The sequence below is a fragment of the Prorops nasuta genome, unplaced genomic scaffold, assembly GCF_024137725.1.
Source record: "Prorops nasuta isolate Cenicafe-Biocafe unplaced genomic scaffold, Cenicafe_Pnas_1.2 PNAS00018, whole genome shotgun sequence".
Classification (NCBI taxonomy): Eukaryota; Metazoa; Arthropoda; class Insecta; order Hymenoptera; family Bethylidae; genus Prorops; species Prorops nasuta.
In genome coordinates this window covers 5,417,067-5,444,017 of record NW_027116815.1, presented here as the reverse complement: position 1 = coordinate 5,444,017, position 26,951 = coordinate 5,417,067, and the positions used below count along the sequence as shown (strand labels likewise).

Genomic DNA, 26,951 nt, shown 5'->3' with positions numbered 1-26,951 from the left:
TTTCAGTTTTTCGATAAAATGCTTGTAAGTGGGTGAAAAAGCTACGTAAAGTCGGCGAAAAACGGCCGAGCGCGCATATATCTTCCCCGCCGCCGCCGGTCGGTCCTCCACTCCTCGACCGCGCGAGCGCGCTCGGCCGTTTTTCGCCGACTTTACGTAGCTTTTTCACCCACTTACAAGCATTTTATCGAAAAACTGAAATTGCAGTTTTGTAGGGCACGATGTCAACTTTTCAAATCTGGTTTCAAAATTAAAATCACCCCAACAGAATTTCATACAGCCTCGCTCGAAAATCGCGCTCTCGAAAATTCAAACTGCTGCTATGACTAAAGTAATTGTTTCACAGTAATAGGGTTTTGCACACATAAACTACCTACAATTCTCTACTTTTTCCCAAAAGCCCGGTGCTCCAGCTCAAAAAATGGCCGAGTTATGAATTTTTGAAAAAACGCCTAATTTTCCGGTTTTTCCGATTTTTCTCCGCTGCTAATTATCCGATCAGGACTTTTGACCCGGCAATCTCTTCGTATTTTAATGCTCTACATTTTATTTCGCAGGGGCATTAAGATTGCTCCATTAGATAAAAAGTTACAAGCAAAAAACTGAAAAAAATGCGATTTTTTGGCATTAAATGGTTTATAACAATTAGCCGGACACGAAACTCGAGTGAAAAACATATACCCATTAATCTACGCACCCCCTTCTATATAATCGCACAGGCGGTTTGCTGTTAGTATTTATGTCATGCAAAAATGCTCTATCGCCTGGCCTATGTATAAAATTTATTTTCTGTCTATTTTTAAGGGAATCCTCGAAAGCACCTATTAAGTTGAAACTTTTGGGCAATGATACGACGTTATGTGTAGATTAACATTCAAGTCGTTTCATCTTTTCATTATTGCGGCTTACGACGAGAGCCTGAAGGATCCCTTTAAGAATAAATAGGCCTTTTTTCATTCTATGAAAGGACAAGCCACAAAATTAAGAATAATTTTAGCTTTATGCGGCGTTTGCCTGATACTTTTTGCATAGTGTCTGCCTAAATGGACTTGCCAGTAAAACTAGCCAATTGCTAGCCTGGTTTCATTTTAAGAAAATCATTTTTATTAGCAATCCAAATACCTTAACGCTATATTATGATTGGTCAATTCTGTTAATTCGAGATCAATCATGGCGCATTTTAATTTTAAGCAGCGCTATCACAGTGCTAAGCTGTCTAAACACGCTTAATGCTTAATTGTTTGCTGAATTTAGAATGCTGATCGCTGATTGGTTATAAAAATGCAGATAATTAATCAGCAGTCGCCATTTTAAATCCAAAATGGCTCCCATCTTTAAATCATCCAAACCGAAAGTCAGTAATCGCACTGATTGGCGTAGCCAAATCTCCAGCCAATCAGATTCGATTACGTCACTTCTGGACGAGCACGTTGCTTGTCAAAAGTGGCAGTTCAGTTTCCGAATCTACACGTGGTGGTTGTCGGTGAATCGCGCGCGCCGGTTTTTTTTTCGTCGTAATCATCGACAACCAGTTAATTATTCGCGAATAATAATAATTAAAGATACTTTATTTTAATCACACAAGTGTAGTTTTATTATTGTGATTCTTTAATTATACCCCACATAAAATACTGAAATAATTGAACAAGTTTTTGTTATAAGAATGAAAAAAGTGAGTTAATATAAGAAATACATTGATTCATTTAACGAATAGTTTAGTACGTAATGAACTATTCGTTATTAAATCGATGAATTTATTTGTTATATTAACGAAACTTAACCATTGTTATAATGAAAAATGATTCATTAATTGAGGATATTTTTCGCAGTGCGGGTTTAATTAAATGAATACAATAGTGAAATATGCATAGTGTGATTAAAATTAAAGTATTTACGTTCGAAAAAAAATCGAAAATAAAGACAGTGCGCGGCGCGAGTGTGTGGTAGTGCATCGTTTTGGTGGATGCAGCGGCCAAGGGCAACAGCCTCAAGGACTCTCATAGCCTGTAAGTACATTATTTTTCTTTTCAAGCTAGAAATAAACATCCAATTACAATCAAATAGATAGAATTTAATAACATGGAGTTCTTTTTGTTTCTTTTTGTTATAGTGGGCGACCTCACTTTGAGGTGTAAGTGCGCGAATCGAACGTCCGCGTCGCGGAGTGAATTTTTAAACCCGATTTTTCGCAGTACAGTTTGAAACTTTCGCGTCGCGAGTGCAATTTTTAATCTTCCGCGTCCGCGATTTTTAATTTGTTTAAATATCCGCGTCGCGTATGTAGTCTCGTTTAAAAAGTGCGCGTCGCGCCGCGTCGAAATAATACAATTATTTAAATATCGGGAGTGCCGTTTCCGTCATCGTCGTCATCTCCCGCAGACTGCAGCTCGACCATCGTTGGATTTTCGCCGAACGAGTGAGTCCCACGGGTAAAACTGTGGATTTTATTTATTTAACCTAAGAATGACCGAGAGAAGCTACCGGTAGCTTCCAATCGGTCCTTCTTCGGTTAAAACCATATTTTTCTTTTTTTCTTGTGTTTTCAGGTTTAGCTTTCCGATATAGGTAGGCCCCCTAGCTTTGCGTTTTAGGTAGGCATTATAGCTTTCGGTGTTAGGCAGGATTTCTTTTCAGGTTCTCATTGCGTTATTATATTTTGCGTGCGTGTGTTTTTTTCTTTCAGGTTCTTCGTTGCGTTAATATATTTTGCGTGCGTGTGTTTTCATTTCAGGTTCTTCGTTTACGTTATTATATTTTGCGTGCGTGTGTTTTCTTTTCAGGTTCTTCGTTTACGTTATTATATTTTGCGTGCGTGTGTTTTCTTTTCAGGTTCTTCGTTTACGTTATTATATTTTGCGTGCGTGTGTTTTCTTTTCAGGTTCTTCAATTGCGTTATCATATTTTGCGTGCGTGTGTATTTTCTTTCAGGTTTAGCTTTTCGATATAGGTAGGCTTTTTAGCTTTGCGTACTATAGGTAGGCGTTATAGCTTTCGGTGATAGGTAGGCTTTCTTTTTCAGGTTCCCATTTCCAAATTTTATTACCCTTCCCCTCCCTTCCAGGGGGTAAGAGCAAACATGCTCAGGAACGGAGTTACGCGCAATGAGTTTTGTTCGTTTTTGCCTTTTTCTTTCTAAATATATATGAATTATTTGTATATTAAAAATAAATTAAAACTTAAATCAAGCAAAAAGGAACAAACATAGCCTCTGCTCCGTTCAAGACCATTGCAATAGCCTTCGCGAGGTGCCCCTGATTTAGCAAAAAGCAATGGATCTAGAGGAGAGAAGGTACCTCGAAAAAATTACCTTCCTAGAAAAATATATTTTTGTCATTCTTTCATAGAAATTTTAAATTTAAGAATAGTTTTGACCCTGCGAAGAATTATAATATGTTGATAATTAATAATTAACGTAGTTGCACGCATGTGTGTGTGTTAATGCTTGCAACGATTAAGAGCAGAAGCCTCAATAGGCCAGTCAATAGAGATTTAAAATAGCCATTAATCTACGCACCCCCTTCTATATAATCGCACAGGCGGTTTGCTGTTAGTATTTATGTCATGCAAAAATGCTCTATCGCCTGGCCTAGCAGGACGAAAAGGAATTTTACTCGGCTCTTCGGCTAAACGAAAGTTAGATCGAGAGGGAGAGAGAGATCCGATAAAACTATGCCGTTCTCTCTCGAACTCGATGTATAGCGAAGATGTCCGAAGCTGAGCGATGGTAACCGAAGGAGGTTGCACACGCATTCGCACCACAGTAATGGTGTGTGTGCCTAACAAAGTGCTTTCCATTCGCGTCCGACAGATGACGTTAGTGGTTTTATGGAATTTTCGACTTCTAACAAACATCAGCGCCGCCTACCGGCAAGGATTATTTTAGGACAATGCCATGAGCAATCTCCCGTTTCATCTCTGACCATACTCACGGACTCACCATCCAATAATTTTAAGTGCAATAGTCGTAAATCGTAAGAAGGTCTTGAATGGTCTAACTTAACGAAAAAAAATATGAAAATGTAACCTCAAATTATCTGATTTATAACTAGTGCAACTGGTAATTGTCAATGTCAAGTATTTATTATTGTTTAAAATATGAATTTAAGTAAGAAAATAAATGTGAACTTTTCATCGTTGGTGGGGCTGAAGGCAGAGCTTTTAAGAAAACAGGCAGAGGTTAAGGAAGCTAAAAATATAGGTATTCCTGTTCAAACAACAGCAAAATTAAAAACCAAACATAAAAGAAAGGTACAGGATCCTAATGAAAAGGAAGAGGGTAAAGAAAAATTACTTAATGCTAAGGATGTTAAGGAGCATAAAAAGTCTAAATTAATGTTAGAAGCTAAATCTAGATTATATGAAAAATTGAAGAAAAATAAGCGAAATAATGAAAACTTTTTGGTTGATTTCAAAAATAAATCATCTGACGAGTCAGAGGATGAACACTTAAAAATGTCTGATAATGAAGATAGTGATGTGGATCCAGAGAATGATTGGGTTGATTATCAGGATTGTTTTGGTCGTACAAGAAAATGTTTAAGAAGGGATCTATCACTTATGCAACAAAAAGATGATTTAGTCAGGAATCAAATAATAAAGCCTGAAAAGGCCAATAATGAGTATATAGAAAAGAATGAATCTACTACTATGTATGAAAAGGAACCGGACATTGAAATTAGGAGAAAAAAGTGGGAGGAACAAACAACAAAACTAGCAGATAAAGCAAACATTCATTATCAGGATATTTTGTTTGATGAAGCAAGAGCACATGGTGTAGGGTATTATGCCTTTGCTCAAGATGAGGAGATAAGAGCCAAGCAGCAGGAAAATTTACTTAAGCTGAGAAAAGAAACTGAACAAAAACAAAAGAAAGCTCAAGAATTAAGAGAGTTAAAAGAGAAAATGGAACAAAATAGACTAAAAACAGCAATAATAAGAAAAAGAATCAGAGCAGGATTGCCTGCTGAGCCAACGGAGGAAGAAATTGCTGAATTAAATCAAACTAAAAGTGAAACTATCACCGATAACGCACCTTGTCAGAATAGTAATGCTGCTAATAGTAAGAATGAGTCTGAAAAGGAGCAGCCACAGGACAGTTTAGCTGAAATAGAAGATAAAATAAAAGCTTTTGGAGAGTTGCTTGGTAAGAAGACAACTTGGAGAGTGATGTCTCAGGAAGAATGGGTGGAAAAATGTAGAAATGAAAGAAAAAAGGAGTTTGCCCCTGTCTATAGCAACTTTAAACTTGCAGAAGTAATGAATAATAAAAGTTACAGTAGTTTAAACAGTTCTTCAGATAGTGATGAGCCAAATACAATAGGTCCCTTACCTCCATCTTATCAGTTTAGTAGTAGCAATCCAGTTGATCCCAATTCAGAACCTGCATTATCAGAACAGAGTCCAATTAAAGAGCTAAACATAAATGAAGAAAAAATTGTAGCAGGGCTTAAATATCTTAGGGAAAAATTTGAAGAAAAAAAGACTTAGGATACTATAATACATGACTGTAAATACTGTTTATATTAAGTTTAATAAAACATTTTGATTCTTGTATGATCTTTTTTTAAGTTAACAATACATAAAGCACTTCTATTGTTTTTATAACTATATGTGACTTCTCTTTCGCTTGGCTGACTTTCTTAACTTCTGTGATGCTCGTTTAGACGATGTTTGTGTCAGTTCCATTTCTTCTTCTTCTTCATTATTATTACAGCCTTCAGGTATTTCTAAAATCATAAAAATGTTATAACCTTGACCACTTAAATAAATCTAAGAAATAGCAATAGGTTCTCTACCTATATGTTCTAATGAAATTGGCTTGTTACACTTTAAACAATCAACAGTAGTTTGAGTTTTTGCAAAATTAGCCAAGCAACTTAGATGTATTAAACTTTCACAATTAATACAATTAATTCCCTGTAAATTAAATTATGAGTTAGTTTTTATTTTATGATTATATACCTTCCATAAATTCTTACATAAAATATTGTTTGCTTGCAAAAAGGACATGAGCTAATATTATCCTCGCCAAATGTACTTTTAAAGAAAGGCATTAATTGTCCTTTACTGCGCACTCCTATATAATATTGACCTTCCTGAAAAATTTTATACCATATTACTTTTATGCAAAAATTGTATTAAAATTAGAAAATGTTAATTTATTACATGAACGACAAGCCATTTATTTTCAACCAAATTATCTAAAAGCATTTGACCTTCTGCCATAGATAATTTTAATTTTGAACAAAAATTTAGTATATCCATGTTTGACTTAAATCCCTCAGATGACATGCCTATTTCAGTCAGTGTATCACGAATAAAGTTTGTCTGAGCTTTGGAAAATGGTTTGAACAATCTGAATGAAAATGATAAAATTTAAATCAATAGATAAATTAAATCAGATAGAAGGAAGTAAGTTTTACATTTTAGTTTCATCAGTGACAGTGTTGACAAGAACCCAGTAGCAGTGGCCTGTGACATCGCAAACCATTTTCTTAATCATCATTTTTACTCTATCTAATACCTGATTAATAACAGCTATTTCTTTAGCTGCCTTATGATGATCTAAACAATGTAAAAAAGTATTGATAATTATATTATATATTTAGTATAATAAAATCATTAAACAAATACTTACTGAATAAAGTAAATGCCAGAGAATTTGCAACATCCATTTTCATAGCAGTTTCTTCCATTAAACTTTGTAAAAACATTTTGTGATATTTCGTGTAAGAAGAATTAAATTGCGACATTTCCACTCGTTTTTATCGATTTTTAACTTATTTAAATAACAAAAATTGGTTTTTGTTTACTTTTGTAGTGCCATAGAAAAACTGACTTTACATTTTGTAATGTTTATCAAATAAATTTCATCGACAGAAGGAAAATGCGGAAAAGCTGTCACCACCTTAGTAGTCTAGAGCAGTGGAAATGGAGTGTATGATGAGCGTAGCTTAAATGTTACACCTGCACGTTATTAACCGTTTTATTTTTATGCAAGGCGCCAGTTTGTTTACTACATGCTATCGTCGAGTGGGTCGCCGGAGTCGCCATCGAGAGAGAGAGAGACGCCAATTCAATCCAATGGGCGGAGTTCTCATCTCAATACTTTTCAATTCTCCTCATCCATAAACCCGCCACTTTTAATAATAAAACTATAACCTCCTTTGCTGAGAATTAAGTTTAATTACAAACTTTTTAATTACCCACTTTATATAGCTTTATATTTAATTAACTAAAATATTAAGTGACCATAGCATTCAAAACTATTTTAAAAATATATGTATTAAAGGTTTCTATTTATTGTATGTATACATATTATCATTGATGCATTCATTTTTATAATAAATTTAGGAGATATGGAATTCAATGACAATTCAAGGTATTATTTTTGCTTTAATAATGATATATTTGTTTATTTATTAATTGAAACAACTGCATTGTAGACATTTACGTTCTACAGAAGATATAACTGAAGCATTGAAGTCAGCTGGTGTTAAAGAGGTTTCTCTTCATAATGTTTCACAGGTCTTGTATTATTTACCAAATGAAGAGGCTAATCAGGATTGTAGACTGCTTGAACTTGATGATCAGTTACTGGAGATGGTAGAGAAAGGAGAAAGGTATTTTAAGATATTTTTTAATTTTTAATTTGAAATATAAAGGTAACATGCAACTTTATTGTATGTAAAGTTTCACATTTCAGGGTAGAGTGGATGAAACTGCAGTTTTATGTACAAAAAATAGAACTTATGAAGTGAGAGAGGCAGAAACATCAAATTCATTATTATTGGTTCCAGATTTTAAATTTTCATCCCAATCAAATATAAATGATTCAAGTAGAATTTTAGAACATAAGGATGTTAAAGGAATTTTTTATAAATACTATGAGGTATATTAATTTTGTTCTTGTCACTTTTAATTTATTTAAATAAATCATTAAATTTCCATCAAAGATAAGAGAGTGTAAGCCTCAGCTACCCAAGCTTTTAACTCTTTTGGATCCATCATCATTTAAAGGTCAAGAATATGAATCTAGCATTGATTCAGCTGCATTGTTTGATTGGGATAAGCTAAGGAATGAAATACAGGCTAGCGAAGCTGAATTGCTTCAAGCTTTGGATGATTATTTAATTATCAACATTAATGGTATTTTCTCATAAAGTATAATAGTAATTTACCATTTTAATATAATTTTTTTAAATTTAGGATACTTCAGACTGATATCATTTGAATGTGAAGCGAGAAGTGTAACACTTATGTTAGACTTGCTTGATGAAAATTCCTGGGAAGTAGATGAAGTAGATAGAGAAATCACATATGATGCTTTAAAAAATCTCATTATCAAACCAGTTTTAGATACGCTTTTTAAAAAGTATGCAGAAGTTTCTGAAAAAAAAAAAGACGATGGTAGTCCTTTATACAAGTAAGCTTTTCATTTTCTAAAAATCTGATTAATATATATATTTATTTTATAACTAATTTTTGTACAGGTATAATGAAATAAAAACATGCAAGTTGTTGGCAAAAGTGCTGCTTGCTGCATCTCCAGTAACAGAATATAAGCAATTTATGGAGTCATGGCATATTGGAACTCCAGATAGTAAGAATTCATAAAACTATGCTTTAAAAAAGTACATTATTTTTTTGTCTGATCTTTAAAGTTTAATTATGATATCAGAGATGACACCAAAGGATGAATATCTAAGTGGAATAGCTCTTGTAATTTGGAATAAAAAATTATCAAGGAAAGAAGTAATATCTTATCCTGAAACTAGCTTGCCTAGAGATATTACAGCAAGGTTTCATGCACTGTTTAAGGTAAAAAGCAAATGGACAGTTCAAGAAATAACTCCTTATATAATGTAAGTAAACTATAGATTTAAAAAGTAAAGACGATAATTTAGAGACTAAGAAAATAATCTATTTTCCAAAAGAAACCTGACTACAAGCAAGATGAATGTCCAAGCATTACTGACCAAATACGCTCGATGCTCGATGTCTAATGGAGTTAAATTGTATTCTTCGAAATATGATAATTAATAAATATCCTTATTTTTTATAAGGGCTTCCTGTTTTACAGCCAAGTAAATAACACCTTACATAAAATGGCTAAAAAAGTATAATTTAAAAAAATTGGTTAAAATAAAAAACATTGAACCAACCTTATTTTTTAACAGAAAATTAACGGTCATGTGAAAAAGCGTTAAATGCGATTTAAAATACGATTCTGTCAATTATTTCTTATATATCAAAAGAAACGATTATTTGTTTCTAACAATTGCTAGAAGCTAGATTCATTGAAAAATAAGGAGACTGAAATAATATGCGTGGTTTATTTTTTTTGTAATACATGTTTCCATTTACACAATTTTATAAATATATAAATTTCAAATAAGATTATACGTGTAATTTCTATCAGAACTCATTTATTCAATGCAACAACAACGATATCGCGTGTGTTCCGCTGTAACCTTTCAATGTAAAAAGAAAAAAAGACAACAGATAAATGTAAGAAATTGATTAGTCTGTACGATGATGATGATTACGTTTATGCAAATGAAGGATCAAAGCATAAGAAAATTCCTACATGAAAAAGCCTGTGTGATCGTTATTAACCTAATTATATATAAATACTTTTTACAACATCTATATTTAAAGACTGGCTTAATTAGATAAATATCTTAGATCACAAGAATCAATCTAACATTACTAATAAAAGCTTGGTAACATAAAATTATGTATGAAAAAGAAAAATTTATGTAAAAAATGTGCCTGAAATTTTCTTAAATAGTACAAATGTATACACATTTATTGCAGCACGAAATACATTTACTAAATTCATCCATAATCTAAAATTAATATCCTTTGGAAGAACGAATATTAAAAATTTATACACGTCACCTCCTTTCAATCACAATACCTTTGTATGACAAACAGTTATGCAAATCAATCTAAACTTTACAAAGAAAGAAACAAATCATTGAGCATATGATTAAAGCCTTGGCACATCAATAAATACCGAAGTGTGCGCTCTTTAGCAATTCTCTTTATACTTCTATTAGTAAATCTACATCAATGAATCAAATAATATATTGAAAGTTGATTGACAAATTATTATTTTTTGTATACTTACAGATCTACTTAATTTTCTTTGGAACAAACATTTCTCACGAGTATCTTTAGTGTAATTTATTAATTAAATAAATAATTAAATTGATAAAATAATGATTTTTTTTCCTGAATAAATCTTGAATAGAAACTTTTCCTTATAAGCAGATAGATTTGTTCCTTCTTGAGTAAGAACATAAGAGATTTCCTCAATGAATCTAATCTCATAGGAACTGACATGCTGTTTACAAATGATTATCGTCTTTACTACTCGTAGAAAAGTTCTTACATTTATGTCGCTGAATTTATGCAGTCATGAGGCAATTTTTTGCTGATTGATCGTATAATAAAGATAACAATTTTTACATCGTATATATAATCACCCTTATATATTAGTGCTTTCTTATATAGGATATATAGACTATTAAATTGTGAACTCCTATTAAAAGCAGCACTGTAAGTTAGTGATTTCCAGAAGAAATCATACGTCGCATGTTAGTATGACTGAAACCGCTCGTTTAAATATATACATTTATAAATACATATATAATAATATTTAATATATATATATATATATATATATATATATATATAATATAGAATTATCAACTACTGAAAGAGTAATGCGATGATTCGAGCTTGGTCATTCTAAAATAAATTGTACAGGGCATTTCTCATTGCAATAACACCAATAACTTCTATTGTGTCAAATCACACAAGAGCTGTGTGAAAAATTGGAAACTTTTTCCACAAATTTAAAATTTACGATATCGAATCACTTACATTGCTCTATTTGCGTGGTTGAATATTATAACAAATAATAACGATAATCCTAAAGCTTTGGATTTGTGATTTCTTTATATATACTATAAAACTGTTTAATGATAGATCGCTTATTGTTACAACTAGTGAATACTGTCCTATCTATAAGAACGTGTGGACAAGATGTCAATATAATCGAACGTTGAAATGTTAAAAATCAGAAACATTTTTCTCCCGTTGCAGAGGCTTATTTGTAGCATATATTTGAGGTTGCTATTCATGAAAAAAGATTCTAGCTTCAGATTCTGTAATTCTTTATGATCATTGTCGCTATCGTTAGGGACAAAATCGATACATATGATTTATCATTACATTTAGCGATATTTGTCGTTAATTGCGGTTAACGATACCAAAAATTGTTGGAATGAAGTTACAGAATAGCCTTATTGGACTATATATGGAACTGTATAACATTGCCTATGTTGCATCTTCAGATTTGACACCATGCGTAGCTCTTTAGTCTTATTTCAAGAATTACAACTCAGATCCTTATGATCGGTATTTACACACTAACTATGCGTGACTGAATTAATTGAAAAAAACTAATCGGTAGAGATGCTAAAATGAGGAGTAACGAGTATTGAAAGTTCTACTCCATTAATAAATCACCAGTTATTATTCCTTCTCTCAGGTAAAGGCACCTCGCTGTTAGCTGTCATTCGCTGCAGTATCTTTGGAAGCTTTAACATTCGTAGAAAATACAGATTGTGGAGCGACGCTCGTATTTACCGATTGAACTGAATGAATGGGCCCCACTGTTTGCACAATGTTACAAGTTACTGGCACCATTGGCGGAAGATTAACGGAATTATTTAAAGAGCTACTGTTGCACGATAACGTAGGTCTTTTTCTTTCCAAGCTATTGGTAGCTACCTGTCGCCTAGCCGTTGAGTTTCTTTCGAGGCTATTTGTCACTATTGGACGTCGTCTTTCCAAACTCGACTGATTACCATCTGACTGACTTACCTAAAAAATAAGATTCTCTCATGAAATCTGTCTCGTTTAACTGATCAACAAAACAGTGTAAACTATAGTATATGAAGAACACAAAAAACAAAATGAATTACCTGCGATGACCGATCTGCAGACTGTCCCATTCTGTGTAGAAGATCTCCACTTTGACTTTGTCTAAACGTTGTTCCTTGTCTTTCACTGGACTGACTTCTTCTTAGAAAGTGTTCGCCCGATTGACTGGATTTTATTCGATTTTCCAACGTGGATTCTCTACTAGTTATCACGTCGTTTTGTCTATGACAAATCTGGTTATCCACATATGGATATCGAATGCGAATTGAGTCTATCACGTCCAAAAGATTTTTCGCATCCATAGCTAGTATGTGAGCAGCAGAGAGCATACCTCTAAAAACAATAAATAAAAAATAATTTCAATAAAGTTTAATTACTACACTTTAACTTGGTTATTTTTGTTACTCTAAACCTACTTCCTGTATTCGGCATCTAGAGTGGTAGCACTGTAATTCTGCGCCAATTTCATCGCTGTAACTAATTCAGCCATGTCCTTACTCAAAACCTTATGTGCCATTTCGACTTCTCTGTGAGCAGAAATCGGTAAAATTTCTACAAGAGCATCCACGGAAGACAGCAGAGCTCTCAAATCGACTCCTACTTTTCGCACCAAATCTAAGTACTGTTCGGCTTGGCTTTGCTGGACTCCTACAAAACACAAATTTATATTAGTACGGTACATTTTAATAGTATTTTTATTACAATAAAAATTATAAATCTCAAATTACCTTGGGATAGAAGCATGACAGCCCGTACGACACTTGTGGTACAGTCATAAACCTCGTCATTCGTTCTATCTAAATCCGCAGTAGGTGTCGGTTCCATCTTCTGTATAAAAATATAGCTTTTTTAAAGATAGAGTTCAATGAAGTTTATTCTTCCGAATTACCTACCTTAACGATAATGACTTTATCAGAACCTTTGTCCGAACCAAGAGATCCTGAATTGGCAGAATGCAATTCATGGTTTGGAGATTCCGTCACTGAACGAGGTACTGGTGGACTTGTACTCTCGTCTCCACTCGTGGCAATGGACAAACGTTTCTAAAGTTCATCGAAGTTTTAAATTATTATCCAAAATATAGGGTAGAAGGTAATATGAAATTGTTGAGATAAAATATACAGGAAAATATTACCTCTTCTCTTGCCAACCAGCGTCGGTCTTCCTCGGATTGTCTTTGTTGCTCCAATAGCTTTTGTTCCAGTAATTTTTGCTCGTCTTCTACACCACCAAAGTCTGCACCGCTTTCAAATATTTGAGATTGGGCATTTCTCTAAAAATACCAAATATAATACGTTACATAAGAAATCACAATTCCTAAAAATCTGAAGAAAAAGAACATCAAACTATATTAAACAATTAATTTGAAATAAAATTTAAAAGGACACATAATTTTTAAGTGGCAAAGAGGCGAAAATCAAATTAGTGTAATATATCATGCTGAGCAACAGAGGATACTGTTCATTCATCATGCATAGAATAAAACAAAATCAAAGAAGAAACAATGAGATCCAGACCAGTAAGAAAATTAAGAACTGAGGTACGCTATGCAATTAAAAAAAGGGGAAGCGAGCAAATTGTCAAAATTTTCGATCACAAGACAACTGAATGGTTGTACAATTTGCAAAATAAAAAGCGAGCAAAAATTGCTGAGGTTTATTTACAAAACAAAAGAAGACGCAATCCAAGAGAAGAGAGCAGTAAAGAAGAAGAATATTGTGCATCTTGCAATATCAAATGAACCACAGATATCTATTCGAAGGTGTGTAAGACAGATAGTAGTCAAATCGCAAATGTTGCATATAAATGGCCAGTGTTTGATTGGCGGTAGATCAAACCTGGTCCTGCTGAACTTCCTCCGCCATTGAGCTGCTAGAGGACATGGTGCTGTCACTGACTGCAGACGATATTAAGGAAACCGAGAGGTTTCCGTCCGTAGAGCTCGTCAGATCATCCGTCTTTTGAGTGACGAACGTTGTAATCTTGGCAACGCCAGTTGCCATATGTGGCATAGATTTCCCCCCGGAAGAAACTTGATTGAACTGTTGATGAACTAGACTATTTTGTTGTAAGCTGGACATACCAAAAGTTTGGCCAGCTTCCATAGTATTAACAGTGATAGGCTGTCCAATCGCAAAGTTAGGAGTTGGATAAACTTGCTGGCTATTCCCTGCTGCCATTTGAGAATTAGCGACATGAGCCAAGCCAGATTGTTGACTTGATACTAAAGAAGCAGGAACGCCACTGGCTACTCCGCACTGTACTGGCTGGTATTTCTGAGCCTGGACGACTGTTAGGGGCGCTGCCTGGACAGTGTAAATCGGATTTCCTCCACTACACTGTGCCTGACTAATGTGCTGCTGTGTAACTCCGTAAGAAACAAACTGAGCTTGATGGGAATTCTGAGTACTTTGTACATGCTGAGCTCTGGCAACGTACATTGGTTGTTGCTGGTTAACGTTTGAGTAAATCTGATGATGGGGATAGTTTTGAATAGAATGCTGTCCACTCTGGCTCGACACTGGATAACTCACGTTATTTCTCAAACCTTGTGCATGACCAGAAATCACAGAATTTGCTCCTTTTTCAATTAGATTTTGACTGTTAGCGGTCTGTGCTCGGAATTTCAACACTGGACCATACAAGCACTCAACTCCAGATGAAGGAATTACATTGGTAACAGAACTGACGTTACGGGAATATCCACCACCAGCAGTAGTAGCACTACCTGCAACGCTATTGGCATTGCTAGCAATAGACACACAAGCAACATTTGATGTAGGAACATGGCTCAAGGATTGACCTCCACCGAATATTTGGCTAGTAGCAGGATATTGACCAGGGTTAGCTTGACTCTGAACATGCGTGGCATTCGAGAATTGACTTTGATTATTGGACGACACTTTAACGCTGTTCAAGCTGCTTGGCCCAAAGCTCCCAGGATTCTCGTCATAATTACCAGCTACGCTAGGACTTTGGCTGAGACTACCAATGATAGCCGAGCTCTGGCTGAAATTAGCGACTGGCCCGTAGATCTCGCCATGAGTGGCAGCTGGCGGAGCAGCGTTGGCCACAGCGAATTTTTGTATAGGCGAGTATAATTCACCGGTAACGTTACTCGTTACCTTAGAACTAACGGCATACAAGTTTTGCATCTCTTTAACCTTTTGCTGCTTTCTAGAAGCAGCTGGCGATTGAGTCTGCCCTATCTCGGCGAGACTCAGGTTGGAAACGAGTGGGGATACCGTATCGGAGGAATCGAGAGAGTCGAGGTTGTTGTCTGAAAGGATGGAATCTATTGATTGGGCGTTTTCGTGGGTAGCCAAGGGTTCGGATGGGACTGGATCAGCAAAAGGTAAGTCGGACACGAGGGCTGTGGTTAGAACCTGGTCCTCGTCTTGGAACTGTACCGCGAGGGTGTTAAAGGCGGAAGCGGGTGTTGTGTAGACAGAGGGACATACCCCTCTGGCTTGGTTATCCTTCAGCAGTTGTGCCAGAACTTCAGGACTTTGCGCTACGATGTACGTGGAAACCGGAGCTGCCGCTGTTAATTGCGCCTGCTCCGAACTTGTGCTTTGCGGCTGCCGAGATGGTTTTGGAGGTGGAATATCATCGGCTCCTATGATACGTTTAATTCATATATTATTATTTATTTATTTTAAAAAAGATTTAAATAGAATACTCTTCTGCTCAAAGTTTACACACCCCAAGACATCGCTTGTACTCTTCTGTTCTCTCTCCTCATGGTCTCCTGCTGTTGATGTTTTTCTTCAATTAATATTTCACTAAAAAATAATAAAATATAATCAATGCTTAATAAAAGATTCAGAGCTTTGAACAAAAAAATTCGGTCTGCTTACTGCAAAGTTTCTCTAATTTCCTTAAAAGTTGGCCTTTTGCTAGGCTCGTAACTCCAGCATTGCGACATCAGTGAATACAAACGAGGTGGGCAGTGACTCGGAAGCGCCAGTCTTTCTCCATTTTCAAGTTTTCGAATCACTTCGTTATTCTTGACGCCTTGAAATGGTTTTACGCCAAGCATCAGTATCTCCCACATACATACTCCTGAAGACAGTGAATTAAAACCATTATGAAATATTTTTTCGTGACATTGGTGTTTTAAACCGATATTTGGCTGGCTAAGAAACTAACCGAACATCCACACGTCTGAGGAAGTAGTGAATCGACGAAAATTTATACTTTCAGGTGCCATCCATTTGATGGGTAATTTGCATTTACTGGCAGTATAATAGCTTTGATCTTCTACCCAACGGCTGAGACCGAAATCTGCTAGCTTGACACAATTGTGGGCAGAGACTAGCACGTTTCTAGCAGCAATGTCTCTATGTACAAATTTTTTACTTTCAAGGTATGACAGGGCAGTGCTTAATTGGAACGTATAAAGCAAAAGCGTGGCAAGATCGAGGCGATGCTTATTCGATTGTAAATAAGCTCGCATCTCGCCAAGCCTGGCCAATTCCATGACCAACCAAATCGGAGGTTCTGAACAAACGCCAATCAATCTTATAATATGAGGATGCTCGAATTGTTGCATGATATCTGTAAAATTAAGTAGAAAGCGTAATAAGATATATGGAACAAATAACAAACGAACAAAAATATATCAAGAATAATACAAAATTAACATATTTACATGCTTCTTCCAGGAACTTTTCCGAGGTAGCATGGTCAGCATCGACTTTACAAGTTTTCACAGCAACCGCTATGGTTTGGCCATCTCTCCCCTTGTATGATCCTTTATGTACATTTCCAAACTGACCTTCCCCAATGATCTCACCTAGTTCTACTTGGTTTCGTACGATCTCATAATCACGTGCTATGAACAAAATTTTAAAGATATAATTTATTTATATAAGACGAAGAAAATCAATTTACTTTAAAAGCAATTTATCTACTTACTCGCCGGTGTCGAGTAATCTCCCTCTTCATCTACGATTTCAGCATAATCCTCCGATAATATCGTTCCTGTTTTGCTCGAATTCTTTTCTGGGCTACTCGAATTATCCTGCCTGTACTTTGGTGGTTGTGCGTCTGTTTAAAAAAATATTAATGAATGATACATGACTCGTGAGAATAAAAATAATTTAAACAAGTAAAGATAGGAATGTAGGACTAGCTACTTTCTAAAGATTTGTGCAAATTTACAAACCTTTGCAGGGGCAAGGATAATTCTTCCATAAGGCAGCTTGTAAGTAAGAAGGAGAGTAGTTTAAACTTATACGTTAGAAAGGATTGCAACACTTACAATTTATAGTTATCAGTACACACTTGTGCTACGTATATTACGTATTAAACGTATCTACCAGTTTGCAAGATGCCAATAAATTGATCAAGAAGAAACTTAATATAAATGTCCATTGAGTCTTACCTTTCCTATTCCACAATGATGTATTGCTACCAGTTACTAATCTGCAATATCCATCGATTAAATCCGCCAGGCTTTCTGCTTGGTCCAGACTCGAACAATTTATAATGAGAGTCTCAGCTGCCCCAGCCACTCTTAATTTAATGCAAGCTTTAGCATGTTCCTTGCAATCAGATACTAACGTCTGGATAGACTGAATTTGCGAAAATTCCGCTAGTCGAGTTGGCTATTGAAAGTGATATGATAATTTTTACATATGCATCCATAAAAAAGGAGAATAATTAAAAGAGATATAATTAAAATATTTACCACAGATCCTTCTCGATGGGCCATGTGTGATATTCCTAAATCTGGACCAATGACTAGTTCTACGGGTATCGACCAGCTCGACTAAAAATACGATTAATAAAATAATGATTGAAACCGAATCATTACTATATTCAATCTTTGTATAACACAAATAAATTAAAAACCCAAGCTTACCCCTAAGGCGCAGATAAACCTTTCTTGATCGAATCTGTAGTGCGTTCGTAGAAGATCAAAGAACTTGTACATGCATTCTAATTCCGTGAGAGCCGCCACTTTCTTAAAGTGCTGTTGTATCAGTTTTCGGAGTGCTTTTGGTTTCATCCCGTTTAGTACGGAGCGTGGAAGAAATTTGTGTAAGCCCACCTGCATAAAAGAAGAAGAAATGTGACAAAGTTAACAATGAATAAATCCCATGATTTCTTGAATTTACCTCTCTTTCCAAGTATTCCAGATTGCTCTTTTTGTCCAATGCAATTTGCGGCATGTCCTTGAAGAAATAACGAATTTCCAAGCAACAGAGCTGAACGGCAACATCTTGATCCAAGGTGGAATGATTCGCGGTCAGATAATCGTTTCGCACCTGATTAAACGGAAAATTGACAATTACATGAATACTGAAATACCTGATGTCTAATACAGTTTATAATGGAATATAGCTACGGTACCTGATCATAATAATAATAGAATGTAACTTTGTCTTTCTCGTAAAGGTCATTAAGATTCTGAGGAAGGTATCGAACCCTTAACTCGTACCTCCATTCATAGTGTGGATGTTTCTTCTCGTATTTTTCTTGAACCTGCAAAGACAAGTAAATGAGATTGGGGAAAAACTTAAATTCTTTAAAAGCTTAAAAATCAAATGTACAAAATACGTTCGTTACCTGATACATGGTCGTATCTTGATGAAGCCAGTAACTTTCATTGGTGCTAGGATGATGTAATCTCATGGCGTAGAGATTTCTATAATGTCTGGTACCAGCAGCCAGTCGACTGGTGACCAACGAGATGATGCCTTTCACGTCAATGGCATCGCCAAATTTGACCACATTGAAACCTCCTGAAGAAGAAACATTGGCATCGTTAAAATTGAACGATTGGTAATTATCTACGGAATAAAACGAAAGAGAAACTTTTTACCATTTGGCAGGTGGACCTTCAAGGTCGCCTTGTCCATCGGTGTGGGTGATCCATGCGGGGGTGTGTTTCTCCCACCCCCACTAAGTTGTACACCTCCAGCCCCGCCACCCCCATCTGTCGTTCCAGCACTCATCCCCTCATGACTGTAACGAACGAAATAAAAATATTAAAAACTAAGGAAAATTGTTATTGAATATTCCAAGAGTCCCTCAAAGTGGTATCTAAAAATACATCTAAATCCAATTTGGGTAAGTATACAAATAAATAGGTTAACTACGCAGATATCAAGGTCACGAGTAGCAAAGAGAGAACGAAAGATAGCACCCTTAGCGTTAAAGAAATCTTTTATTAGAGAAATAAATCAAGGTCCTTCAAAGAAGTCACGCGCTCATCTCCCTTGGGAAAGGAAGCCTTTCAATGTTGAACCATGAGCATTGATATTGCTCTAAAAAAAAACTCTTCGTCCTATAGCACGCGTGCTTTTCGTATTGTTAATCGCATCCCACAAAAACCAAGCTTCGCTTGTAAAAAAAGGACGGCAAGTACATAAGTCGTATCTAGTATGATTAAAATATAGTAATATAAAATATTTTAATTAAAAAAAAATAGTGAAATCCAAATGTTAGGCAAGTATAAATTTTTACCATGGCGAAAATTGAAAGTTGGAAAGAAGTAAATAGTAATATAAAAATTACTTGCCGGGCCCGTTGTATGCAATCGTATTAAATAGCCACATTTTTAACTTACGAGAAGCAACGCTTATATAGCATTATAGTGACTTACACATGAATATTACGGGCCTGGCAAGTAATTTTTGTATTAATATTTACTTTTTTCCAACTTTCAATTTTCGCCATGGTAAAAATGTATACTTGCCTAACAATTGGATTTCACTATTTTTTTTAATTAAAAATTTTATATTACTATATATTAATCATGCTAGATACGACTTATGTACTTGCCGTCCTTTTTTTACAAGCGAAGCTTGTTTTTTGTGTGTATAGCTAACAGAGTATGAGATCTCTCGATTGCGTGGACCGATTTTGATGTTCATGGGCTCAAATGAAAGCTTGTTCCAAACCATTTCAAGAAAAGCTTTACTTAAATCATGGCAATGTATCATTCACGGAGAAAAATCAATTTAAAAATTGAGACGGCCAAACTTAGTGTATATAAGATACAGTAGTGCCTCGACGGCGGCATAGACATGTCTATACCTATATACTTTTATGTACTTGCCGTCGAGACACTACCGTTTCTCTTGATTATCACTGTTAAATAATAAATTTTAATCCCTTCCCATGGTCGTCGAGTGGACCAAAACATTATCGATCGATTATTATTGAACAGCTCGAGAAGGAAAGCATTAAAATCGCAAAGGCTCCCAGTGATTTTTTAAACAATTATATCTCGAAAAAGCGACAATTCTGGCCTTAAAAAATTGACTTTTGCCAGGAGCCAAGAAAGCTTATCATAGTCTAGTCACCTATTATTCTGTACAATACACGTAGTTCCCATGAGTTCTGAAGTTAAAATCGACAAGTAAATTCCTCCATAGAGTTTTGATCGAGCCAATTTTATTGTTGCGTTCTCAAATCACCCGGTGGAATTAGAAAATACTCCAACAGATATATACGGAATTGAGAAATGGAATGGAGCACGTACACACAGGGATCTATGCCAGATAGTTTTCGCGTAATCCAATGCCACTGTGAACGATACGCGTTTCTCTCATACATATAGAATTTTTAAAGTAACCAGATACGCGTGTCCGTAAATCATTATCGATAAAGATACGCGTATTGAATTCCAACGTCCGACTCTCCCACGCTTGTTCCCATAGATTCGAATATTCTATTTCTACATAAATTAAACATTCTCAAATCTACTTTGAGTATTAGCGATCAGTGAAGGGTGAAAATGGTTTAAAAGCATAGATCGTTCTTGTAGTATCTTTCAGGAATATTCCTAGAACATTCTTTCGTAGATCTTATTTTTTTTTTTTAAATAAAATATTTTATTTCCTGTTTCGATTTACACACTATTTACACGCAAATTAAAAATCCACAAATCTGCCATATATGTTAGCGACCGTAAAGATCGAAGATGGTTTAAAAACATTCAATATTTGGTCAGTACGTTCCCAGGACATTCCTAGGATATCGTTTTGGATATTTTTGCGTTTGTTCACAATATAAAACGTTGTTTTATCATCTGTTACGATTTACAAACAAGTATTACGATTTCCCATCGTTATTATCGTTCATGAATGGGAAAAAGTTGGTTGAGATGCGAGATGGATGAGTGTCGCAAGGTTAGCAGTATATAAGAATATATAGGTTGGTTCCTACTGGTGGATTTTGTGCGGGATCTGCATAAGTCGAGCGACATGACAGTCGAGAGAGTTACGCTTAGAAGCGTGGTGGTATCGCGTGGGCAAAAGGCGTCGAGATAAACGAGGACGCCGAGTACCGTGGGGGCCCGCCAGGCCTATCGTGGAATGCGATTGCTTTGGGCACCCGGTACCAGTGACGTCATCCATCCTGCTCAAGCCACTCTCTCCGCGCGGGAAAAGTTAAATACTCCCTATTTATTCGTTGTGTCTTTCATCTTCTTTTAAATTCGCGTTCTCCGTTGTTATTTTATTTATTTATTCATCCTTTGTTTATATTTACCAACCGACTATTTCACACCTATGCAGTAGTACTCCAAGCAGAACAAATCGTGCACCTGCAAGCACCTACGCTCTTTACCTTTCACTGTTGCTCTCTCTCTATCTCTCTAATTGAAATTTTTCATTATTTTTGCATTTATTATTATTTTTATTTTGTCCTTTGTCTCTTTTTCTTCCAAAGGAATCTTCGGTTGTGATAGGAATTCTTATCAATTTTATCCGAGGTTACATTAGCATCGTATTCGTTGCGAATCGAAGATTTATCAAATTTTCAAATACCGATCAAGGATGTCGGTTTTTGATTAGGATTCTTATCAACAGCAACCCGAACCTACCTCAAGGTCGTAGTTATTTGAGAATTGAACGTTGCGAAATTTTCGAATACCGATCGAGGAATTTGGTTTTTTATCAGGATTCTTATATGCACCTCGATTTGCGTGATAATCGTGTTTACCTGAGAATCGGAAATTTGTGGAACTTCCAGGTGCCGATCGTGTGCGGACTGTAAGTGTCACCGTAGCCGATTTGTCCAAGGGAGCACAACAAATTTTTGCCATCCCTAGCCCAGCGTTTTTCCTGCACCGATCTCTCTCGTCTGATAAGACCCACGCGATTCTTATCACAACGACCCATCGTGTTCCGATCTCGACAGATGGGCCACGATATTCCACTCGCCTTTCTCTCCACCAACTCCAACATTCTCATTCACAACATTTTCAAACTTTGTTGAATCGCCGCAAAATTCCTTGCAACAGCGATTCTCCTGGAATCACTGAACAATCACCACTCGCACAGGCTCGATTTTCGCGAAAACTGCGATCGACTGTCGTCTTGATAAAACAAAACTAAAATAATTATTTTGGAGCACAAAACATTGAATCTTGATTGAAGAAAGATGTGTAGAGATAAATTTGTTAGTCGTGAGATCCGAAGGAGGAACAACAAGTTGAAAATTCACTTTCGTCAAAATTTGCACACCTTGTTAAATCCTTGCAAAATAAATTTTTTTAATCGCGATTTTCGTTAAATAATCGAAGAAAGCCACTCGCGTCACTCGAATTTGGCAAAAACTCCGGTGGATTATTATTTTAAACGAACAAAATAGCGAAGACTTTTTTGCAGCACCAACCGTTCAATTTTAATTAAGGATTGATAGAATCTCGGAAAGAGAATGATCGATTGGAAGGTTTCGAGGAGGAATGATGATGAGTCGCGCAAGATTCGGGACAAAATCACAAGAGACGCTGTTATCGAGTGTCTCGTTTAAAATTAGCGTCGTAAATCTGGACTTTTTGTACGGTGGAACGATAAACGCTTTTGTGACGTACACGTCGAGGAGAGAGTGTCGAAGGATTAGGAAGGGAGCGTTAATAATCGTGGATTGGGGGGCGGGAGAGAGAGGGGAGGGGGGGGGGGAGGGAGGTGATGTTGCGTGTAACGAGTGTGAAATAAAGAAAGGAAGTTTATTAGCCATCACCGACTTTTGTCTTTCCTTTCGACACCCACACAACCCGGAAGATCACTGATATTACTTTTATCGCGAACAGCCAATCAGCGAGCTGCGTGATTTCACTCGCAATTGTGGCATAACCCCGAAATACCTCTCATCTCTGGAAACGATAAATTTGCTTTACATTTCTTAAAATAAATAATTATGAATTTTGCAAAGCGAATGGGTAAAGAGAATCAACGCGATAATTGCGAACGACTAATTAGAGAGTTGTGTTAATTTATTCGTAATTTTGATTTAAACTTGATAAATCGAATGAATATGAATTTAATAAAAAATACATAAAATTTTAAAGAAAAATAAACACAACGATCACTTGGCTTCTGAACAATTCTAAGGAAATGTCGTAAATATTGTTAATTTTTGAAAATTAATCAAGTTTTTCTTCGTCGTTATTCGATGCTCTCTTGGAACGGAGGATCGCGCGTCAGCGAAAGCTAGCTGAATGAAAAACTGCGATTTTTTTTGTCAAATCCACGGAAATGTTAAATTCGGTAAAAATTTTGATATTTGATACACGTCGAACGAACACTGAATGATAATAAACTCGCGAGCATTTCCTCCCCACCATGTCGGACAAGCTCGATTAGTTTGATGAAATCGACGAAAAGCTGCAGTTTTTTTTTAGTTAAACTAGCAGAAATTTAAAATTTTGTAGAAATTGTTGTATCGGTTATTAGGTTTTATGACGAGTCGAGCGGACACTCGATGAAAAATCCCGGACATTTTCAAACAAAACAAAAAAACAGTATTATAAACCCTACAGGCTGCAATTGAATAATATCAAGAAATTGTATAATACAATTTTAAATATTGATAAATCGAAGCGTTTTTAACGCGTGGAAAATAAACCAAAAAATGTTGAGTATTTTAGACACTCCACTCCGTGTAATATCGTGTCGAGAAATTAGGAAAAATCGAGCGAAACGAATCGAATGAAAAAAAAGAAAGCGAGAATTTTTTATGTACCCCAGGCGAGCTTCGCAAATGGAGAAATTGGATAATAAAATTTTGATATTGGACGTAAGTTAGATCGGAGCGTGCGTCAAGCGAAAACTGATTGGATGAACGAGCCGCGAGTATTTTATCCCCTCCCCTCGGCGCATATCTTCCGTCTTCGTCGGTCCAACGCGTATCTCAGGAGTGGATCGCCGCGTGGGCTGCGCGAAGAAAAAAAAACGTCGGCTGATCATTCATGCGTTGGTCGACTCGCATTAAAACACGCTCGCCTCTCCCAGACTGCCTGGAGACTGGCGAGACCGATCAGATATTCAATTTCCTCGTTGAAATGCCAATTTAAATCCCCCCCCCCCCCCCTCCTTCCATGAGTCGATCAATCACCAAAGTAGCCGAAGTCAATGGGGAAATAAATACGCCACTCTCTGATTGAAAATTACAAATTATGAAAATAGTGAACCGATTTTTCAATAATAATTGTTATTATAAACGGCTATCGAACAGACATCGAGCACCATAAAGAACGATAAACGAGGCTCGAAATAAAATTTTGTTAAGTAATTGAATAATTTACGCGTGTATAATAATTTAAAGACAAGCAAGGACGTGTATTTGGAATTTATATTAAGATAAGCTCGCACGAGCGAGAATCGGGGCCAAAATTAGCAAACTGAAAAGTAGCGTTGGCGATTGCGTGTAAAAAAGACAATAAATCAGATTTGGATGGATAATTGAAAGGAATATTCGATGAAAAAAAAAAGAGAGAATAAGTGGAGAATTAATAATCAGTTTGGAATTTCTCGGATATTTTTTTTAAGAAAAAAATATATAGACTGAATTTGCGATAAATATCCAAATCCGCCATTTTGGTTCATCCTCAATTGGATTTTTGTTCAGTGACTAACACCGGTTTTTCATGCGTCGTCACGCTGCGCGATAATCGGGCCATGCGTTTAATCCCCGTGCGTGTCTCCGGACGAGACCCCGTGCCATCGTAAAAAGCAACTTATGCGAGAGGCCTCAAAGAACTAATTGGCCGAGCCAAGGAAATCTCGCTAATTAATATTAACCGTGAAGAATACTCTTGTCCATTGGAAAGTAAAAAAAAATCATGTAAATAATCCACCAATAGCACATTGCTGCACGTTAATAGAATTAAACGAGAAGTTTGTTTACATTCGTGCGTGGAAAAAAACTTGTATTGCTGAAGCAATCGCGTTTCTAGGAATATTAGTAGAAAAAGGCGAATCTTGTAGGGCGAGAAAAAAATTGTGCGGTATGGCGTGGCAGATATGAGGATTCCGCCATTAAGATTCATGCGGTACTTCCGGTGGCAGTGTCGTAATAGTCGAACACGGTACGCCTCGAATTATTTATTAATTAAGGCAGCGAGACGCGCATTCAAACGAGCACCCAGCTATCTCTCTTTCTTTCCATATAATTGTACGTGGTTTGGCAGATCCGGTCAGGCCATGTAAGCGAAACGGCCTGAATACCAAGAACTCCGTCCAAAACAAACCACTATTCTACTCGGAGGCCAAAACAACGTTTCAGGCAGCTCCTTCGATTCGATCGCTGTAAACAAACTGCGTGTACCAACGACGAAAGCTTATTGCTATTCTTTGAATTTGTAACAACAAAAGTTTAAGAATAATTAGAATGAAATATATAGCAGCATTCATAAATAATAATAACTTGGAAAAGAGTCATCGAACGATAATATGCGAGGTAATTAGCATGGAGTAACGGGGGTAATTAGCGTTTGTGAATAAAACTGCAGTTATGATCTGTGTAAAAGTCTGATTGCTCGCAATTGCGATAAAATATGTCTTTTTGAAAGATAATTTCTGCTTGATTAATAGCGCGCTAGTGATAGTAGCTAGAGGTCGGTTTTATTTCAAGCGAGGCAAGTGCACGTGACTCGCAGAGATCAAAGAAGTTCGTGAGCGATGTCAGCGGTGTCAATGATGTCAATGACACCGTCATCAGACTCGAGTACGAACTGGGGCTGACGAGAGCCAGGGGCAAAAGGGTAGAGCGAGTGGTACCGTCGCTTTTACGCGATAACGATTCGACCTTGAACTACGAGAGAGAGAGAGCGTTACCGAATAATAAACTGTAAACAGCGATGAAAAGAAATCAAACAAACTGAAGATTCTAGAGAATTCTAGGAAATACCTCGTTTCCGTAGGTTTTTATTATTTTCGACAAAGTTTGAGATTTCGTCGCATATTTTAGAGTGGATCTAAATATTTATATAGTTTCGCGAGTCCAGTGATTTCCCGCAATAAACGGCGTATGAATCACTAACTCGGCAAACGGAAATAGGAAGAGTGGATCAACGGGATTAGGTTGATTCGATGAGACGAAAGCTGTCAGTTGCGATAGCCTACGTTGGATCGGATTTGTCGCATAATTCTATCAGTCCGCAGGAATTCCGGAAATTTGTTCGAGTCCCAACGACATTAACTATTGTCAGACCGTTTCATTCGCTCGCTAATATCGTTACTGATTTAATCCACCCGAACTTTCGCAAGCTTTAAAATGGAGCTTGTAGAATTGTTTTTTGATTTGTTTATATTTAACCTTTGATTACAATGTTTTTTAACTATAAATATAAATTATTAAAAATACACAGCGTGATAAACAGACCACTTTTTTTTTCTAGTCACATAATTATATAATGTGAAAGCGTGCATTAATACTTACTCGTTGGTTTCGAGGTACTGGAAGACCCGGTAGACGGGGCGTCGATACATAAATAGATGATCCACCACACGCTCCACCATCATCCTAGAACCACTTCATTCAGGATATGGCCCCAAACTTGTAACAAACACCGCGTTCTACCTTTTCACCACACTATCGACCGCATTTGCACTAAACGATTCCACTAAATTATTTGTAGGTCTTTCAAAATCTCACAAATTAGTTTTCAGTTTCTGTTTTATTATTCAAACTGTCTTCTCGAAAGCATCGTACGATCACAGTGGAATAATCTCAAATACTTCTTCGTTGAG

At 36.1% G+C, this 26,951-nt stretch overlaps 4 protein-coding genes across 9 annotated transcripts in view; 2 read left to right on the top strand and 2 right to left on the bottom strand.

Moving 5' to 3' along the window:
- Positions 1–3,770: 3,770 nt before the first annotated feature.
- LOC136779842 (coiled-coil domain-containing protein 174) lies at positions 3,771–5,633 on the top strand. The gene has a single exon (XM_066737720.1). The coding sequence runs from the start codon at positions 4,096–4,098 to the stop codon at positions 5,485–5,487; it is 1,392 nt and encodes a 463-aa protein (XP_066593817.1). The 5' UTR covers positions 3,771–4,095; the 3' UTR covers positions 5,488–5,633.
- On the bottom strand, positions 5,512–6,970 carry LOC136779844 (non-structural maintenance of chromosomes element 1 homolog). Its single transcript, XM_066737724.1, has 6 exons — positions 6,638–6,970; positions 6,423–6,564; positions 6,166–6,355; positions 5,979–6,095; positions 5,796–5,916; positions 5,512–5,726 (listed from the first exon to the last, which is right to left on the bottom strand). Exons 1-6 carry the CDS (start codon positions 6,750–6,752, stop codon positions 5,605–5,607), a joined length of 807 nt encoding a protein of 268 aa, XP_066593821.1. The 5' UTR covers positions 6,753–6,970; the 3' UTR covers positions 5,512–5,604.
- Positions 6,971–7,135: 165 nt separating this feature from the next.
- LOC136779843 (sister chromatid cohesion protein DCC1) lies at positions 7,136–9,179 on the top strand. Of its 3 annotated transcripts, XM_066737723.1 has the most exons (9): positions 7,171–7,282; positions 7,354–7,381; positions 7,528–7,622; positions 7,693–7,891; positions 7,956–8,148; positions 8,209–8,425; positions 8,493–8,602; positions 8,681–8,864; positions 8,937–9,179. In XM_066737723.1, exons 3-9 carry the CDS (start codon positions 7,603–7,605, stop codon positions 9,040–9,042), a joined length of 1,029 nt encoding a protein of 342 aa, XP_066593820.1. In that variant the 5' UTR covers positions 7,171–7,282; positions 7,354–7,381; positions 7,528–7,602; the 3' UTR covers positions 9,043–9,179. The 3 variants fall into 3 exon arrangements, with proteins under 3 accessions (XP_066593819.1, XP_066593818.1, XP_066593820.1); XM_066737722.1 differs by having other exon boundaries at positions 7,136–7,381; positions 7,463–7,622; XM_066737721.1 differs by having other exon boundaries at positions 7,137–7,381; positions 7,446–7,622.
- A 2,385-nt stretch (positions 9,180–11,564) lies between these two features.
- The window catches only part of Fak (protein tyrosine kinase 2 Fak), a 32,430-nt gene continuing 17,043 nt past the window's right edge, over positions 11,565–26,951 (bottom strand). Inside the window, exons 1-21 of one of the 4 annotated variants that reach the window (XM_066737715.1) lie at positions 26,641–26,748; positions 18,791–18,933; positions 18,535–18,710; positions 18,319–18,450; positions 18,084–18,233; positions 17,828–18,016; positions 17,654–17,734; positions 17,348–17,570; positions 17,129–17,164; positions 16,879–17,010; positions 16,613–16,795; positions 16,111–16,518; positions 15,819–16,023; positions 15,664–15,743; positions 13,797–15,577; positions 13,094–13,231; positions 12,852–13,001; positions 12,687–12,786; positions 12,375–12,606; positions 12,000–12,291; positions 11,565–11,898 (exon numbers count right to left, since the gene is read on the bottom strand). In XM_066737715.1, the coding sequence (XP_066593812.1) occupies positions 11,581–11,898; positions 12,000–12,291; positions 12,375–12,606; positions 12,687–12,786; positions 12,852–13,001; positions 13,094–13,231; positions 13,797–15,577; positions 15,664–15,743; positions 15,819–16,023; positions 16,111–16,518; positions 16,613–16,795; positions 16,879–17,010; positions 17,129–17,164; positions 17,348–17,570; positions 17,654–17,734; positions 17,828–18,016; positions 18,084–18,233; positions 18,319–18,450; positions 18,535–18,710; positions 18,791–18,933; positions 26,641–26,723 (5,232 nt within the window). In that variant the 5' untranslated portion in view covers positions 26,724–26,748 and the 3' untranslated portion in view covers positions 11,565–11,580. Of the gene's footprint in view, positions 11,899–11,999; positions 12,292–12,374; positions 12,607–12,686; positions 12,787–12,851; positions 13,002–13,093; positions 13,232–13,796; positions 15,578–15,663; positions 15,744–15,818; positions 16,024–16,110; positions 16,519–16,612; positions 16,796–16,878; positions 17,011–17,128; positions 17,165–17,347; positions 17,571–17,653; positions 17,735–17,827; positions 18,017–18,083; positions 18,234–18,318; positions 18,451–18,534; positions 18,711–18,790; positions 18,934–26,640; positions 26,749–26,951 lie in introns of those variants that run through there. The other 3 variants (XM_066737719.1, XM_066737718.1, XM_066737717.1) reach the window with 3 other exon arrangements.